Genomic DNA, 17001 nt, shown 5'->3' with positions numbered 1-17001 from the left:
TTACCTGAAGATGAAAATGGGGTCAATGTGCCATTTTTACACATCAAATACCGTGTTATACTCCAGCTTCAAAAGCTTAGTTTGGCCTCATGAATAGTCAGAATGGCAGTAGAAATTTAATTTTTCAAGGAAGACATTTTCTGACAACGCGTCAGGATTGATCATGCTGGATCATTGTTTTGGTGTGGGTTTTAGCAGAATGTTTTGTTTGTGGGTGCATAAAAGCTCTGAATGTCGTGCCTTCCATGGCGTGGCCTGAGTGAGTAGGTTTCTTGTGCTCAGCAAAATGTTTACATGGAAGCGAGCCATGTGCCCAACACTGCCCTAGTGTACACCATGCTCGGCTGCTCTGCCTTGGGGAATCTGAATTCTGATGGGTGGAGAGAGGGAGCAACCAAGATGAGCGACCGGTGTGTGCAGGCAACGGAAAAGGGGCCTTCGGGGACTGTCTCCCAAAGAGAAGATCCTTGCAGCCAGAGTGGTCATTGCACACGTGGGATGTGCCTCCATCTCTGAACCTGAGGCTCCTCCCTCCTGCACTTTTTGAACCTTTCTTGTTTTCATTCTTGTTGATTTCCTCCTCTACCCTTTTTATCTTTAATCATCGCGCACCCTTTCAAATTCGTTTCCTTCTAAGAGTCTGTGGTATGGCAGAATCTGGTGCTGGCGGCCGCTTCTTTCAGCCCACCTTGAGACAGTGTGCACTTGGAGTGAGGACACAGGTCCGTGTCCCATCTCCAAACCATCGCTCCCTCTTTCTGCTCTCCGACAGTACTCAGAGGGCCAGCGTGCCAGCTGAAGGGGTCGCGTGCTTTTGCTTAGCTTCCCAGTCTAAGCCCACACTGTCGTTCTCTTGTAGGTGTGCCGTTCCCGTCCCACCAGCGGATGTACAGATCCAGAACGTGTCTGTGTCACCGTTTGGAAGACTGGCGGTCCAGAGTTCCATAGACCCCAGCATCCTCCGGCACAATGGCACGGTGGAATGTAAGGCCTACAACGATGTGGGCAAGAGTTCCGCCTTCTTTAACTTTGCATTTAAAGGTAACAACAAAGGTATATTTCCTTTTAATCCAATTTAAGGGGATATGTAGGCTCTGTGTACCATACCATGATCTTAACTCCATCTCATTATTGGCCATATCATTTCTGGTAATGCCTACCTCACACCACGCTGTCATCAAACTCTTCATTCTATGTTAGTCTGCTGACGATGTTTGTGCTTTTACCAATGTAATCTTGGCCACTCTGCTTTACTGGTTCTCTTTGTGCCCGTATGAGCTTCTCGACAAGTTATATATGTGCGGTTAAGTTGAGTACGGGGACATTCCTGCCTTATGCAGATGCATAATTAGGACACTTTAAAAAAGTTTAAATTCACAGGATGTGATGGCACACACCTTTAAGCCCAGCACCTGGGAGGCAGAGGCAGGTGGCTCTCCTCTGTGAGTTCATGACCAGCCTGGGCTACAGAGCCAAGTTCCAGGACAGCCAGAGCTACACAGTTTCTCAAGAGACAGAAACAAACAAAGTGATAAATAAATTCAATTTAGAATTTTAGTTATTTAAGATGAGTTACATTTTGTTAAATATCTGTATCAAAATATTAAGTGTCCTTTATGTGGTCTTGTCAGCAAATGAGTTTCCCCTCACTTTCATGTGTGTGTGTTTGTACATGCTTGCCCATCTGCACTGTGAGAGTCTTACAGAACTCTGTGCATGCTGTGTATGTGGCCTTCTGTGGGCTACAATCCTTGTCCAGCCAGTTCTTTCTTTAAGCTGTGCTTCCTGAGTGGCTAGCAGGCCCAATGACCCTTGAAGGCACTGATGAATGGGCACATATGAGACCGGGAAACTGGGCTGCGGGTTTTTGTTTTGTTTTGTGCCCAGTCCCTGTGGTAGTTAGCATTGGCCGTAGGGCTCATGCCAAAAAGCTGCATGCCCTCAGCTTTTGGATATAAGGAGGGACAGAATCATAACACTGCTCTCTGTATTGTCACTTTTCCCAGGCAGAGCAATGAAAGGGTGCTTCAGAAATGCCTTTCTTCTCTGTAAAAGACATTTATGTTCGGTGTAGAACACTTAGAAAACATAAGAGCACAGAAAGAAGGAAACGCAAACCACCCAGAAAGAAAACCCATGCAGACGTTGCTTTTCATTGAAAGTAACATAACATTATGGTGTGCCAAAGAAAGTTCGTTTTCTTTGTCTTCTGGTCCCCACTTACATCTTTAAATATGCTCATGCATCCAGGGAGGTGGGTGTGGCTCTGTGTCAGAGCTCCATCCCTAGCACATGATAATATAATAATGACAATAAAGTATTAACCTAAAAAAAGAAAGAGAGGGAGGGGTGATGTCTTTGAGTATCGAGAGTAAGATGTGTCCCCTGCATGCGCCATGGGAGCAGTGGTCCAGCTGGGGACAGGTGGTGGTAGCCAGGCTGTTGTCCTGCCAACAGCTCACCATCACAATTCTCTTCCCTTGCAGAGCAAATCCAGGCCCACACCCTGTTCACCCCGCTGCTGATTGGCTTTGTCATCACGGCTGGCTTGATGGGCATCATCGTGATGGTTCTCGCCTACAAATACCTGCAGGTGAACATTGACTGTGCTCTCCTCCCCCGGATGCTGCAGGGACCGAGGCGCAGGTTGTTCAATGGTGACATGGCTTTCCCTTTCTCTTCCAGAAACCCATGTATGAAGTACAATGGAAGGTTGTCGAGGAGATAAATGGAAACAATTATGTTTACATAGACCCGACCCAACTTCCTTACGATCACAAATGGGAGTTTCCCAGAAACAGGCTGAGTTTTGGTCAGTATGAAGCAGGGGCTTTCCACGCCGCCCTTTCTGTGTACTCATAACAGTGGTTTTAAGGAACCTGCATAGCTTCCTTTGTCTTGTTTCACCTGAAACAAGAAGTGCTTTCTGCCAAACCGTACAGAAGTTGGCTGGGTTGGCACAAGGAACAGGACAATGAAGTGTCTCCAGACACACGCGCCCTCAGTGGCCTTGTTGATTTTGGAACCTCAGTTTGTCCGTCGGGTCCTCCCGCTGACCTTGTCTTCCTCTCTAAAGGGAAGACGCTGGGTGCTGGTGCCTTCGGGAAGGTTGTTGAGGCCACTGCATATGGCTTAATTAAGTCGGATGCTGCCATGACGGTCGCCGTGAAGATGCTTAAGCGTAAGTGACTGCAGGGCCCGGGCATTCACTGCCTGGTACCCACCACCAGTTTGCCTCATGGGTTTGTTTTTCTTTGTTTTGCTAAAATACAGTGTTTTCCATTTTAGCAAGTGCCCATTTAACAGAAAGGGAGGCCCTCATGTCAGAACTGAAGGTCCTGAGCTACCTGGGCAATCACATGAACATCGTGAATCTCCTTGGAGCGTGCACTGTGGGAGGTGAGTCCTGTCACCACGGCACCTGCTGCTGTCTGTTGGGCGATCAAAATATGATTTGGATAGTGCTTAATTATAAGTTGTTTGGGAGGGTTTTTTTTTTCTTTAACCCAAGCGTTTTGTTCTGTTTTGATAGGTTTTGTTTCCCTTCGCACTCCAAAGAATAAAGATTTTTTTTTTTAAAATCATTTCTATGTGTTGGGAGCCTTCAGGTTCCTGTCCTCTTGTTATTTTGAGATGTTGGCTACAGCTTTCATGCTGGGTTATAGAGCACTGGGGTGACATCCCACAACTGTTCTGCTGCCTCTCATTCGTCTCCTCCCCCGACAGTCTTATGGACTGTCTGTATCCAGCTCTCTGCAGATCAACATTTTAACTCCCACAAGTGTGGGAGAACACACAGGATTTTTCTTTGTGTGGAGATGCGCACACCCTCTTTTGCCCATTATACTTTGCATGCATGTATTGAATTATAATGCCCTCCCCCTTAAACAGGTCCAGGGATATAGCTTTTGGTTGTATCATCCCAAGTGGGAGGTGGAGGAATATCCAGGATCTATCTCTACAACTCACTCTCACTGATGCTTATATCAGCATGGGCTCTTTGCTGGCTCGACTCACCCAGAAGGCTTTTCTGGTCTTAAAACTTATATATTGCTGGGTCATAATTAGTCACTCAGGAGTTAATGTTCATTTGCCTGCTATAACTGAAAGTAGCCCTGAGCCTCCCACTTCTCAAATGCACACCAAACAGAGCAAGCTTTTCACTTCTGATTAAAAAATAAAAAAGAAGAAGAAGCTTCCAATTTTAACCCCTTAGTCAATGTTTCCGTCGAGGATGTCTTGACATTAGCAGAAGGCCTTTTGTTCTGAAGGAACAAGGTATGTAGAGTGAGCTGTTGCTGTCTATCCAGAGTCACGGGGCAGTAGACAGGTTTGAACAGTGTCTCAAGGCAGCCCCCGTAATTGGTGCTTCATCACCCTGTGAATTGTTCACAAGGTAGTTTCTAGGCACAGTAATTAGTCGCCTGTTAACTTTGGAGCTGCGCTTTTAAACATGCAGAGCACCAACTCTTTTCAGCTAGTAATGCTCGGCGAAACGGGTGGCTTCAGATTCTTCGCCCACTTTCCAGTCTGGGCTTAGCTGCCTGTTCCATGTGGTTACTTCCCTACCAGGCTACAGCTCGGGTCCTTCGTTTTCATAATAACATTCCAGCAAGGACACAGAAACCTGTCGTACACGGAAGTGAATCAAAGGGTCCCCGCAGAGGAAGCTTGATCACGGTAGAGCCTTTGAAAGCAGTCTCTTGTGGCTGCAAAGCCAGCAGTGACGCCTGGCCTCTAACGTTCATGTCACTTAGACATCCAGGTAGAAAGGGAAAAAATCGCTTGTTTTATTTCACTCAGCACAATGCTGCTTTTTTGATAAGTGATGTTAATAGATAGAATTATGTTGGGACTAAGAAGGCTTAGCACTGAAGCTGAATGCTAATAGCCACGGTCACCCTTGGGTATTTCTACAGGAGGCAGGATTATCTAGAGTGTATCTTGCGTCTTCCTAACGTTTTATTATATCCTCATAGGGCCCACCCTGGTCATTACAGAATATTGTTGCTATGGTGATCTTTTGAATTTTTTGAGACGAAAACGTGATTCATTTATTTTCTCAAAGCAAGAAGATCAGGCAGAAGCGGCACTTTATAAGAACCTTCTGCATTCAAAGGAGACTTCCTGGTAAGGCTGATTTGCATAAATAGTCAGCCGTTGACAGACAGTTCAAGGGGTCATAAGGGTTTGCAATCAAGGCTGATTCTTTTTTTAAAAAAAATGAACTGAGGTACTCTGAGGTATGAAATCAGAATTATTAAATTATTTAAATGTGATTCGCTATTTCAGAACTTCAGATAGTACCCTTGAAGATTCAAATTGAGATTGTTACTGATTTCTCCTAATGCATGTTTCTGTTCTTTCCTGAGCCTTGGTTCTATGGAACCGAATGTGTTTTCTACATGTTTCTTTTTACTGTGGCTCCATTTTCTGCTTCCATTTGCGTTCCTGAGCTTGGGTCTGCAGGCATCTTCATAGTGGGATTGTTTATAGGGGAGAGGGAAAGGCTGTTGTGCAGTCAGGGTAAGTCTGGGGACTGAGCAGACTGGCCAGGAGCAGTGACCATATTTCCATATGTAGGCTTCTTGTCGTCACAGTGTTTTTTGTGTCCCTGCCACGCCCCTCACATCATTGTTACAAAGTCATCGCTATTAAAGAGCATTATTTGACCTTTGGGCCTCTCTGAGATTGGCCTGAAGGATGAGGATGCAAAGGATGAGGTGGTTATAAAGGATGGAGTATGTGCAGCTTCAAGGTCCTTGGAGCAAAGCTAGTTTGCAGTGCAGCATAGAAATAAGAATTATGGGCTAATGTAAGTTATAAGAATTAGTTAATAAGAAGTCTGAGCTAATGGGCAATCAGTTTATAACTAAAAAAAGAAAAGAAAAGAAAAGAAAGAAATCTCTGCCATGGCTCTTGTTTCCTCCTCTCAAATGTGGTTGAGATACACCATGGAAGAAGCCTTCCGAGATCCGCCAAACTCGATGGAACTCCTATCCACGCCCTAGACCGTGTACTTTACACCGCTGCAATTGTGTGGTGGATCTTGCTTACCTCTCCTCGTCTTTACTCTATGCCCTGGGTTCAAATCTTGGCACTAGAAACTAATGAAATTCCATAGGAATTGGACTCTGTTTTAGATGGCAGGATTTTGTCTTCTGAAGTCTCAATTCTAGACTTTTAATGAGACCTCAGTAAACGCGGAGGGACAATTACCTTGTAAAGCTTTCCCCACTACTAACGCTTAAAGTACCAAGGGAAGCTTTGTGTTTTCATTCTAGCCCTGTAAGCGTGGGTCATTTAGTGGGGTAGTAGTGAAATGCCACAAAACCCACCTTTTGTTAGTTTTTCTTGAACACAGACTCTTCAGAAAGAGGCAGGAACCACTTTGCCTTGAGTCTGGAGCCTGGGCCCTGTGTGTGTGTTTTTTTTCACTTTCTGAAATAATGGCCTGAATTGTTCTGTCCTATGTGGTGTTCTTTGCGCTTTGGGATCCCATATGGATTTGGAGCCACCAGCACGCTCTGAAGGAGGTTGTTGTCATGGTGTTTCTATGCTAATCAGTGGCAGGAAGTACTAGAAATCTTGAAGAGTCTCCAGCCAAATGTTGCAGATTCAAGAGGTCCAGATGGTCTAGAAAATCATCCAAATTATTGGTGTTTATCTGAACCAAACTTGGTTTTTCAAACCCTTCTTCCCTCAGTCTCTGTGTGCTTAACCATCTCCCCACGCACATGTCTTGGAAGTGCCTTGTTAGCGTCCGGCTTGTCTGAGTAGGGGCTCATTCAGAGACCGGAGTAGTGTGAGGTGACAGGTTTTGGCTCTTTTACCCCATTAAATCCACTGTAACTGGAGTTGGTACTCCTCCAACCTGATCCCCACAGAAAAAGACATTCCTGGGGACTGGACCTGAGTAGTAAATGGTAGATCCTCATCTCTCACAGAACCGTTTCGAAACTCTTCATTCAGTGGTGGCATTACCCATCTTGACATAAAATCAGTCTGCTGTATGGCGTAGCAGCTGAGAGCGGTAGCCTAACCTGTCCTTCTCGGGGCCGTGTCCCCTCTCCGGTTCTGTTTCCTCCTGACTTGGGTGTTTCCTCTCTCCAGCAGCAGCGACAGTACCAATGAGTACATGGACATGAAACCTGGAGTCTCCTATGTTGTACCAACCAAGACAGACAAACGGAGATCCGCAAGAATAGGTACGTCCTTGCCAAGCGGAAAACCAACCCAGCTTGGTTTTTTGATCACTGGGACTGTGATCGAACCATGTTCTTTATTTTTCATCTTGTCTCAGGGAGATGGGCTGGGGGTCAGGTGCTGGGTTTGTAGAAATGTGGGATGAAGGTTTTGCCTCTTTCCCACTCTCGGGAATGGCTGTGTCGTTCCCAGGAGGAACCTACTGTGGTCAAGCAAGTGGTTGTTCGGGCTCACAAGTAGATGTATCAGACAAAAGCAGGTTTTTGTATCTAATATCTTACCACTATAGACGTGAGATTTTGAAGTGCACCCACCATTGCCCTAAGGATTCCGAAACCCTCTCAGGGGTTATTGGCTAGCTCTGTTGGCTCAGTGCCCACCTTTCCTCCTTCCTGAGGAGGTGATTGGCCAAAGAGTTCACTCTGTTCATTCATTGCTAACCTCTGGTACTGTGACTGCTTCTGTCCTCTCCTCACCTCTAAGGTTTTTATTGCTAAGAAACCCCTGTCTTCCTAATAGACTCGTATATAGAAAGAGACGTGACTCCCGCCATCATGGAAGATGATGAGCTGGCTCTAGACCTGGAAGATTTGCTGAGTTTCTCCTACCAGGTGGCCAAGGGCATGGCGTTCCTCGCCTCCAAGAACGTGAGTGGCAAGGGAGTCTTGCAAGAGGCACAGAGTGTCTTTTTTTTTTTTTAAACGAGTGTTTCATCATAGTCCTAGTTAGAATGCAGAGTGTCATTTTGAAGTGTGGTAACCAAAAGCAGAGGAAATTTCATTTCTTCATGTTCCAACTGCTGTCTCTTTGGAATTCCTGCTTTAATTTCTGAGCTCGAAAGTGCAGACCTGTCTAAATGAGCTTCCACAAGTATTCCTTCCTATGCGGCGAATTCATTTAGAACTTTGGCTGTAAGATGTGGGATACGCGTCTAGAAAATAGACGGATAATGGTTTTATCATCAAAGGCGGGAGTCAGGAGCGTGCCTCATTGCTACTATGACACGTAACTGGGCTCCTGCAGGGCGAGCCCCGTTGATTGTATGTGCGGAGTGTCAGACAGTAAGAGATCAGAGAAAGAAATGAACAATTAAGAAAAGGATGGCCAAGGGTGGGGGGGTGGGGGCAGGGATTATGGATTCTGGAAGGGGCAGAAGTGTCCCTCAGGAGAAAGGAATCATCCCAGAGTAAGGTCCCAGCGGCTACTCTAGTGATATTTCCAGGCAGCTTCCACACTAAGAGACGCGCTAAAATGAAGCTTCCTTCCTTGTGTCCTTAGGAGAGATCAAGTTGAAGCTGTAAGATGTTTTTTTAGGAGAAGACATTCGAAGAGATGCATACAAAATAAACTTTCAGTTTAGAAAAGCAATTTGACTATTTATAATACATCTTCCTATGAATGAAAGCAGTCGAAGGGGGAGAAAGACGTTTATTAGGACTGAGTTGGAAAGCAATTACAGCAATTAGAGTCCTGATCGTGTGAAACACAAAATGTGAATATCATTTGCAGCATAGTTTTTATTTTTGGGCTGCTAAATACTTCTTTAAAACAAAAGTTTTTTTAAAAAAAAATGTAAACAGTATTGTAGTATTAAAAATAGTCTTCTCTTTGAGTGCTGAGATGAATGGTTGTCGCCTTCTCTTCTGCCCCAACAGTGTATTCACAGAGACTTGGCGGCCAGGAACATCCTCCTCACTCATGGTCGGATCACAAAGATTTGTGATTTTGGTCTTGCCAGAGATATCAGGAATGATTCGAATTATGTGGTTAAAGGAAACGTGAGTACCTCTCCGTGCCCAACTGATCTACACAAAGCATTTTGGAATCCTAGTTTCTATTATTGTCATAATCCAATCCCTACCTTGTAATGCCAAGTATTTTAGCAAAATTTGCACGGAATGCTGAACGCTTCTACTACTAACATTTGATAATAGAATTCTTAGTTATAATTTATAATTAGAGGGCATGTGAAGGAAGGAGAAACAGCCTTAATTTTCATTATTGCCTGAGAATAGCAATGAATTTGATTTTGCTCAACTGTAACAAATGTAGACCTGAAGGTCTATTTTTTTTTTTTTGAGGTTGAAATTCTCTGTGAAATGACTACAGTCTAAGATGGTGTCAGAGTTAGCTGTATGGAATGCTGGGTCTTGTAGTCAATATGGCATTGGCTATTAGGTAGACTCATAAATAATGGTTGGTTTGTGGAACATAGCAAATTTTTCCAAGTGCTATATTTCACTATCAGCCTTTTCTGTAACCTCAAGACAAACCCGTGCCTTAGAAAACATTGTCTTCCAATTTTTATAGCGGGAGAAACTGAGGTGCAGTATATTTCAGTGATTTATATCTGAGATAGCATAGTCAGCAGGGGCAATGGGTATGGAAGACCGTAACCTCTTAGATATATATTCTTAGGTACCCGTTTTTCCCAGGCCCATTTGAGCAGTCCATATTTATTCCTGGAGGTCAATTTTTATGTCTGTCATGATGATGCATGCATGCCTTCTCTCTCATCGCCGTGGCTCCTCTGTTGGTAGGCTGTGCACAGCTTGGCTTTGTAAAGGTATTGCTGGCTTTGTATCCTGGCTCAGTCAGACGTTTCTGAAAAGGTTCTGTCAAGGTTAGATTTTTTTTCCCAGGAGATTTGATGAAACCAACTTCTTGCCATTCTGGTTTAATGCATAAAGGAAGTTGGAAAATGCTTTACTATTCCCACTGCTAAATGAATATATATATTCATATATATACATATATATATATAAATAAAAAACATTATACATATTAGCATAATTTATGTTGATTATATAATATATATCAATGGAGCAAGATAGAGGAAGTGAATTGTCTAGGTCCAGCCTGGTTGAGTTAGGCTCTGGTCCCATTCAGCGGGTGTGTAACTGATGAGAGATAGTTACTCTGTATTCATAGGAGTTAATCATACTTGACAGAGTTCTCAGAACACAGCCAGGCCCATTCCTCTTCTGCTTTGTGGTTTGGAAATTCAAGCCATCAGGATAGAGCATCTCCCTAGCTAGTTCTGCAGTTAACAGGTCAAGTCAGCTGAACTAAGCGATTATTTGAGAGTTTAAAGCAAGGAGTTGTACATGACATGGTGCTGCATAGACATTCAAGTGTAGTCACTGTAAAGTCCCTTTGTTCTCTGAAAATTCTCTCAGTTCTTGTGAATTCTTAACTATTTTTCCACCTTGGGCCTGTGGGCCCCTTGTCAGAATACCATTTTAAATGAATGGACGACTTAGATTCACTTAGAAGTCAATGTTTTTAGATACCCAGCCCTCTTGAATTCAAGACAGCCATCGATCCCTGGTATAAAATCTGGGGATAAGTAGTAGATGCTTTTATAGTTTGTATGTGTATCATTCCCTGCCCCACCCCCACACTAAAATAACCTAACCCAAGAAGAGGCTCTCTCCCCGGTGTGCAGTCCTCAACAGACTTAGAGGATTGATTTAGCTTCATGTGGCAGATTAGTATCCAGAAATCCTGATAGACTGACTCTAAGAGGCATAGTCATGGTGAGTTCAGTTTACCAAGTAAAAGGGTCCTGAATGTCTGCTGGTGTAAGCACCAGTTCTTCCGCTTCCCCACCTCAGAGCAGCCTCTGCCCTTATCAGCGCGTGTTAGGTCAGGTGGATGGGCGTGAGCTGGACCCTGCCGGGCATTTCACCTGCATTACCTCGTTTATCACCCCGCAAAACAACTCCTGCTGCTCGAAATGTTATTTTTGTTTTGCAAGATGATTCTGAGGCTGGCTTATCTGTATTTCGGTATCTTCTCCAGTGGGCAAGTGAGGGGTAGTACGGATTGCAGGCGTCAGAAGTTCAAGAGTAAATGAAAGGAGTTGGCGGAGGCCAAGGCTGGCAGAAAGCTCAGCACCAAATCCTCCTGCCTTTCTGGGTTTTGTCCTTTCTGTGCATAGCCCTCCTCATCCTGGTCAAAGATGACCAGAGATGCAGCTAGCAATCTTGTTGTCTGTGAGTCAGATACATGAAGGGGTGGCACAGGAAAGAGGATTCGGGTACATAAACTACAGTATTTTAAGGTGTTTTTTTTGCTTGTTTGTTTTGTTTTCTCATGCCACGGCATAAAACTAGAATCTTAGCAGCTAAAACTAAGTGGTCGGGCTATAGCTAGCTGCAGAGGAGGCTGGGAAATGTAGTTCTAGTTCGGAGAGGCCATAAATTTTGTCGGCAGAGAGGAAGAGTGAAACACTAAGGCTCTTCGTTGTTCGAGGCCATTATTGGAAGGGAGGTTAGGACCCATGAACATGTATGCTCTTCATTTACTATACTGACTCAGCACCCCCATTTTTGAAAGGGAGTTATTAGAACCACAAGTTGAAAGTAGGAAGTGGCTGGGGTTATGAAGGTTCAAGGTCTTGTTGGGTGGTACTCATCTCTACGTTCCAGCCAGCTCAGCGCCCGGACAGTTTTCCGTTTTATCATTTGAGCCTCTTCATTAACTGGCTGAATCTCCTGCGTTTCCTTCTAGGCCCGACTGCCCGTGAAGTGGATGGCCCCGGAGAGCATCTTCAACTGTGTGTACACGTTTGAAAGTGACGTCTGGTCCTATGGCATTTTCCTGTGGGAGCTGTTCTCGTTAGGTAAGGTGTTCCCTGCCAGAGACTACCTCGTTGCCCAACAGTTTCCAGAGGTTTCCTTTACATCCCCCTCACTCATGATTAACCCTGGTTTGCCCCCTCTCTGTGCTCCAGGAAGTAGCCCCTACCCAGGGATGCCAGTCGATTCGAAGTTTTACAAGATGATCAAGGAAGGCTTCCGGATGCTGAGTCCCGAGCACGCGCCTGCAGAAATGTGAGGACCCCCTCAGGCTTTCCCTTCAGATGCTTTCCTTTTCAAAGGCAGAAACCCCAGATGTTGACGGTTTTTGCTAGCGCAGTTTGAAATGTCACTGGGTTCCTTTGGTGGCTCAAATGTCACGGCTGTGGTTCTTTTCATAATCTCTTGTCACCAATATACAGAAACTTTTGACAGGATCTCACGCATACAGGGTTTTATTCTGTATATCTGTCACTTCACACGGCCTGGTGCGTAGCCCAGATTTGTGACTGAGGTTGTCCTGTGGTGGGCAGCAGACAGCGGGTTAAGGGCGCGGGGGAGTGATAGACATCCACCCCCCGTTTTGCAGATACGACGTAATGAAGGCTTGCTGGGACGCTGATCCCCTAAAAAGGCCGACGTTCAAGCAGGTTGTGCAGCTGATCGAGAAGCAGATCTCAGAGAGCACCAAGCATGTGAGTAACCGCCAGGCCTGGAACCCTCTTCCTCCCTGTTCCAGGGTCGTGTTCCCCAGGCTTCCAGGACAAGGACCAATCTCCCCCATCTCCCTGGCTTGGATTATAAACAGGCCTTCTTCAGAGGGTGGACCTAAAACAATGGAAGCCCATTCTTTCTGCTCCCACCCTCCCCGACTTCCACTTCCCTTCTAATCCAGGGAGATGTGATCTGGAGGAAGGGAGCCTTGGGTTCAGACCTGTGGAATTAGATGTTGTCATAAGGCCAGGCCATGCTTCCTCCCTGTCCTGGAATGTCGATCATGAGACTGTCTGGTCTCCTTCTCACATGGCAGGACCATTTCTCCTGGGTGGGCTGGGGTGAACTAGAACGAAAGCGTGGAAGAAGACAGCCTGTCACCACAGGAAAGCGCGCTGTAGACAGTGAGAACCAGCTAGTCGCAGCGGCTGTGATGGCACAGTCATGTAGAAGGGTTGTTTGAAGTTAGGACATGGCTCCTAGTGATTCAAGGAGTGCGGGATGAAATAAATCCATTGTCTTCTGTTTGGCTTTTATGGAAGAATTAGCAGTCTTTACTAAGACTAGACGTCAGTGTTGCCTGCTTTCCCTCTCCCCTGAGCCATCTGCCAGGGAACTATCTTTTCTAATAGCGCACCACTGATCCTTTTGGGTTAATGCTTGCTCTGTGGGGCATCAAAACAGATTTCAAACGAAACATCCATCTCCACCCAAGAGCTTTGACTCCTGACGAGTGACTTCTGGCTGGAAGAGTCCTGTAAATTAATCCAGCAGTTGGGTTGCAGTCAGCTCTAGGAATCCGGAAGCCCTCTTCTTTGGCTGGCCAGTGCTTGCTTTCAGATGAATTCCACAAGGAGAGAAGCACTCCACACATTGTATACTTAGTCCCTAGTGTAAAAGTAGTTCCTTGTTGGTGGGGATCTGAGGTGTAAACCCGATCTGGGTTTTGGCCACTGCTTCCTGCCAAACCCTTGTCTTCCTCATTCTGCAGCCATGACTGCCCCTGCCTGTTGGGTTTTTAGAGGCGGTGCTGTGTTTGACTGTGGCCTCTTTCTCTACAGATTTACTCCAACTTAGCAAACTGCAATCCCAACCCAGAGAACCCTGTGGTGGTGGACCATTCTGTGAGGGTGAATTCTGTCGGCAGCAGTGCATCTTCTACCCAGCCTTTGCTCGTACACGAAGATGCCTGAGCAGAAATCATGGCCACCAGGCTTCCCTGCTGTATCCCTCCCCATCCTTTTGGCTTCCGTGATGGTTGTTTTGTTTTCCTTTGACTTGTACCCTACTTCGGGGTAGCTGGTCCCCCGTCCCTACCCCACTGTGATCCTGTCTTTATGAGCACACTTTAGTGGCTGATGACCTTTCTGTGTTGCCATCAGCCACCGTCCCACTGCGAAGGTCCGAACTGTATGTATATATTTTCCCAATAGCAAAGTAGCTCCTACTGTAAACAGAGCTCCTGCTTTAGAGGAGGGAGGGTGGGGTGAAACTAGGTGCCCAGGCTTCTTTGCAATGCTCCTCTGAGTCTGTCTGAAAAGTGTGGCCAGCAGTTCATTTGAAGAATAGAAGTAGTCCCATTTGGCCTAGCGAGCCCTCCAAGATGATGGGGAAGACTAGAAAGTGAAACCCAAGCCCTTTGTGTGGAAAGTAGACCATTATCAGAACAGAGGACACGTGAAAACATCTGGGCTTAAGAAATCTAGTAGTTCATGCTGAGACGGAGACTAAGGCTGTGAAAGAAAGTACCCGGAAGCGCGAACAAAGATTCTTTGCTGTGGGCTGCCGCACAGGCTTTTGTACAACTGACCTGGTTTTTAAATAGAGTTCGCTGTTAGGGAGTAGAATTGGAGACCAGGCCTCTTTAGCCAGCATTTGTATATACTCATCTATATGTTGTATGTGCCCATACGTTGGAGGGGGGAGCCCCACAAGCTTTAGTTTCTGTGTACAACGCTGGCATTAGGTCTGCTGTGTGTAAGAATAGATTAAGAGCCATACAAATTTGAAGGAAACAGTTAATGCCCCCCCCCTCCCATTTTTTTTTGGAAGGAAAAATGTTAACTGCTAAGCACAATTTTTATAAAACCTCTTAGCCAATGTTCTTGCTCTGTAGATTGCCGAGAACAAGCCTCTCAGCTTCAGAGGGGCATTGTAGCCAAGGGAACCTATGCCCTTCTGAAAAGATTACCATTTTACCCCGAGATTCCCACAGGAGTGAGAAAACAGTGCGGTCGGTCCTGGTTTGGATTCTCACATAGCAGGAAGCGAAAGTTAGATTCCGCCTTTTTTATAGGCACATCCTGGACATCGGGCCAGTATCTATATGTGTGTGTGTGTGTGTGTGTGTGTGTGTGTGTGTGTGTGTGTGTGTCTGTGCGCGCATGCATGCACACATGTGCGTGTGGGTGAGATATCTTGGGGACCTTGTTGCCCTGAATCCTGGAGGTCCTCCAGTACCCAAGAAGTAACAGCTTTTTATTTTCACCTCTCCTGTCTCTCTCCTGTTTCCCTGCATATCGCCCACCAGCCAGAAGAGATTACCCATAGCCACCAGCGGCTTAGCAGAGTGGAGTGCTTAAGGATCTATTTATTTGAAATCCACCTGCGCTTATGACACTCTAATCTATACTCAACATACTGTACCCATTCCTTAGACCTTGTATAATGTGATCATTCCAGGAAAGCGTCAACTGGAAGCCTGGATGTTACTGTGTAGTTGCCCCCCCCCACATCATCACTGTTCAGTATAAGTGATAAGTGTGTCCCTGGCAAGATTGACGTGTTGTCTTGCAGGGATCAGGTATGTTGCCTTCACGGTTTCCCCCAACTCTTGACCCCTTAGACTACATTTAGAGACATGTGGCCATTGAGCTGGAAGTGACCGCTTACACTGGAGTTCTATACTGTCGCACCTTTCCAAAGTTAACTGGTGTGGCGGCTGTGTTGTCACGGACGAGATTGTCACTGTTTGCCATACTGTGTCCGAAACATTCCTTTGCATTCCTGTCGACTTCGGTTATAATAAGGAAAGTAGCTGTTAAATATGGATGTCTAGGTACTTCAGGGGCGCACCATTGAGAATTTGTCTTGGATATTCTTGAAAGTTTATATTTTTATAATTTTTTTTTACATCGAATGTCAGATGTTTCTTTCAGTTGCTTGATGTTTGGAATTATTATTTGTGGCTTTTTTGTAAATATTGAAATGTAGCAATAATGTCTTTTGAATATTCCCAAGCCCCATGAGTCCCTGAAAATATTTTTTATATATACAGTAACTTTATGTGTAAATATATAAGCTGTGCAAGTTTGAACATGTTATGGTTCATGTGTGTGTTTTTTTCTGATATGTTGTCCAATTGTTGACAGTTCTGAAGAATTCTAATAAAAATGTAAATATATAAATCAAGTAAGTTTTTCTGGTTTTTTAAAGTACATTCACCCAGACAGAAAGTTCTGTGCATCATTTGTATAAAACACATGTAGGACTCTTCATCACTAGGATTTGTATGTGGGAAAATTCAGTAGACTTTTATTAGTAATTTTAGTGTGTAACCCGGGGTCTCTATTTAACTTGAGAAATGTAGAAAACATTTGGAGAGTTTTTCCGCATAGCTATGATTAACATTAGGTTGATTCACGGGGAGTGACTATTTGTTGGCAAAATAACAGTAAACAACAGCAATTTCATGTGGTCCAAGCTAATTCACACAGCATGTTTTCTCCTAAAACAGATGGACTAAAAGTTGGTTTCCGTAGTAGTGTGTAAGGTTATATCAGAGATCTGAAGAAAGCAGCTCATGTGTATAGTGTCGGGTTTGAGGTGAGGCGGCCTCCTCATGAGACGAGGTCGATGCTCTTGGCCTCTAATGACGAGTTCAGGACCCTCACTTGGAGCACGGAGGCTGTTCTGTGGCAGGATCATCCTGTGATGTACCAGCAAACACCAACCAGAGCACTGGAACCAACTGAGACAAAGATCTTTCCTGTCCCATACAGCCTATTAGAAATGGGTTATGGGGTGGGGCTCAAGGCTCTGTCAGTAAAAGCATGTGTTGTACCTGAGTTCCATCCCCAGAACTCATTTTTAAAAAGGAAAAGTCTTGATGGGCTAGCACACACTTATAGATTTGAGACACACTTATAATCTCCGTGATGGAGAAGTGGCTATGGGGCTCCTAGCCAGTGAGAGAAGTTATCTCAAAAAAAATCTTTTTTTAAAAAAAAAAAAAACCAAGCAAACCATGAACAGTACTTAATGAATGAAACCTGAGGTTCTCTGACCTCCACATACGTGTACCTGTACACTCAACACACATGAACCTACATACACACTGGAATGGATCATATGCCTGAACACCATCACTCTTGCTGTATAGATATGTCACATAGACCTGCCCAAGTGTGTCCCAGGCAGGAAAGATGAACTGGAATGAAGACAAATTCTTCCAAGTCAGAAGAAACTTTTGTGGCTAGGAAGGCATCAGCATCAATAA

The 17001-nt window shown here is 45.0% G+C and overlaps 1 protein-coding gene across 5 annotated transcripts in view; it reads left to right on the top strand.

Moving 5' to 3' along the window:
- Nucleotides 1-15914, top strand: part of Kit (KIT proto-oncogene, receptor tyrosine kinase) — a 78274-nt gene extending 62360 nt beyond the window's left edge. For 2 of the 5 annotated variants that reach the window (XM_085691767.2, XM_048414887.3), the window contains exons 9-21: nucleotides 860-1053; nucleotides 2487-2593; nucleotides 2686-2812; nucleotides 3077-3181; nucleotides 3289-3399; nucleotides 4980-5130; nucleotides 7114-7208; nucleotides 7726-7853; nucleotides 8862-8984; nucleotides 11722-11833; nucleotides 11945-12044; nucleotides 12379-12484; nucleotides 13565-15914. In XM_085691767.2, coding sequence (XP_085547893.2) covers nucleotides 860-1053; nucleotides 2487-2593; nucleotides 2686-2812; nucleotides 3077-3181; nucleotides 3289-3399; nucleotides 4980-5130; nucleotides 7114-7208; nucleotides 7726-7853; nucleotides 8862-8984; nucleotides 11722-11833; nucleotides 11945-12044; nucleotides 12379-12484; nucleotides 13565-13696 — 1591 coding nt within the window. In that variant the 3' untranslated portion in view covers nucleotides 13697-15914. The remainder of the gene's footprint in view (nucleotides 1-859; nucleotides 1054-2486; nucleotides 2594-2685; nucleotides 2813-3076; nucleotides 3182-3288; nucleotides 3400-4979; nucleotides 5131-7113; nucleotides 7209-7725; nucleotides 7854-8861; nucleotides 8985-11721; nucleotides 11834-11944; nucleotides 12045-12378; nucleotides 12485-13564) is intronic. The other 3 variants (XM_048414890.3, XM_048414889.3, XM_048414888.3) reach the window with 3 other exon arrangements.
- Nucleotides 15915-17001: the final 1087 nt, after the last annotated feature.

Source organism: Myodes glareolus, chromosome 8, assembly GCF_982192425.1.
Source record: "Myodes glareolus chromosome 8, mMyoGla1.1, whole genome shotgun sequence".
Taxonomy (NCBI): Eukaryota; Metazoa; Chordata; class Mammalia; order Rodentia; family Cricetidae; genus Myodes; species Myodes glareolus.
This window is presented reverse-complemented; position numbering and strand designations above follow the sequence as displayed.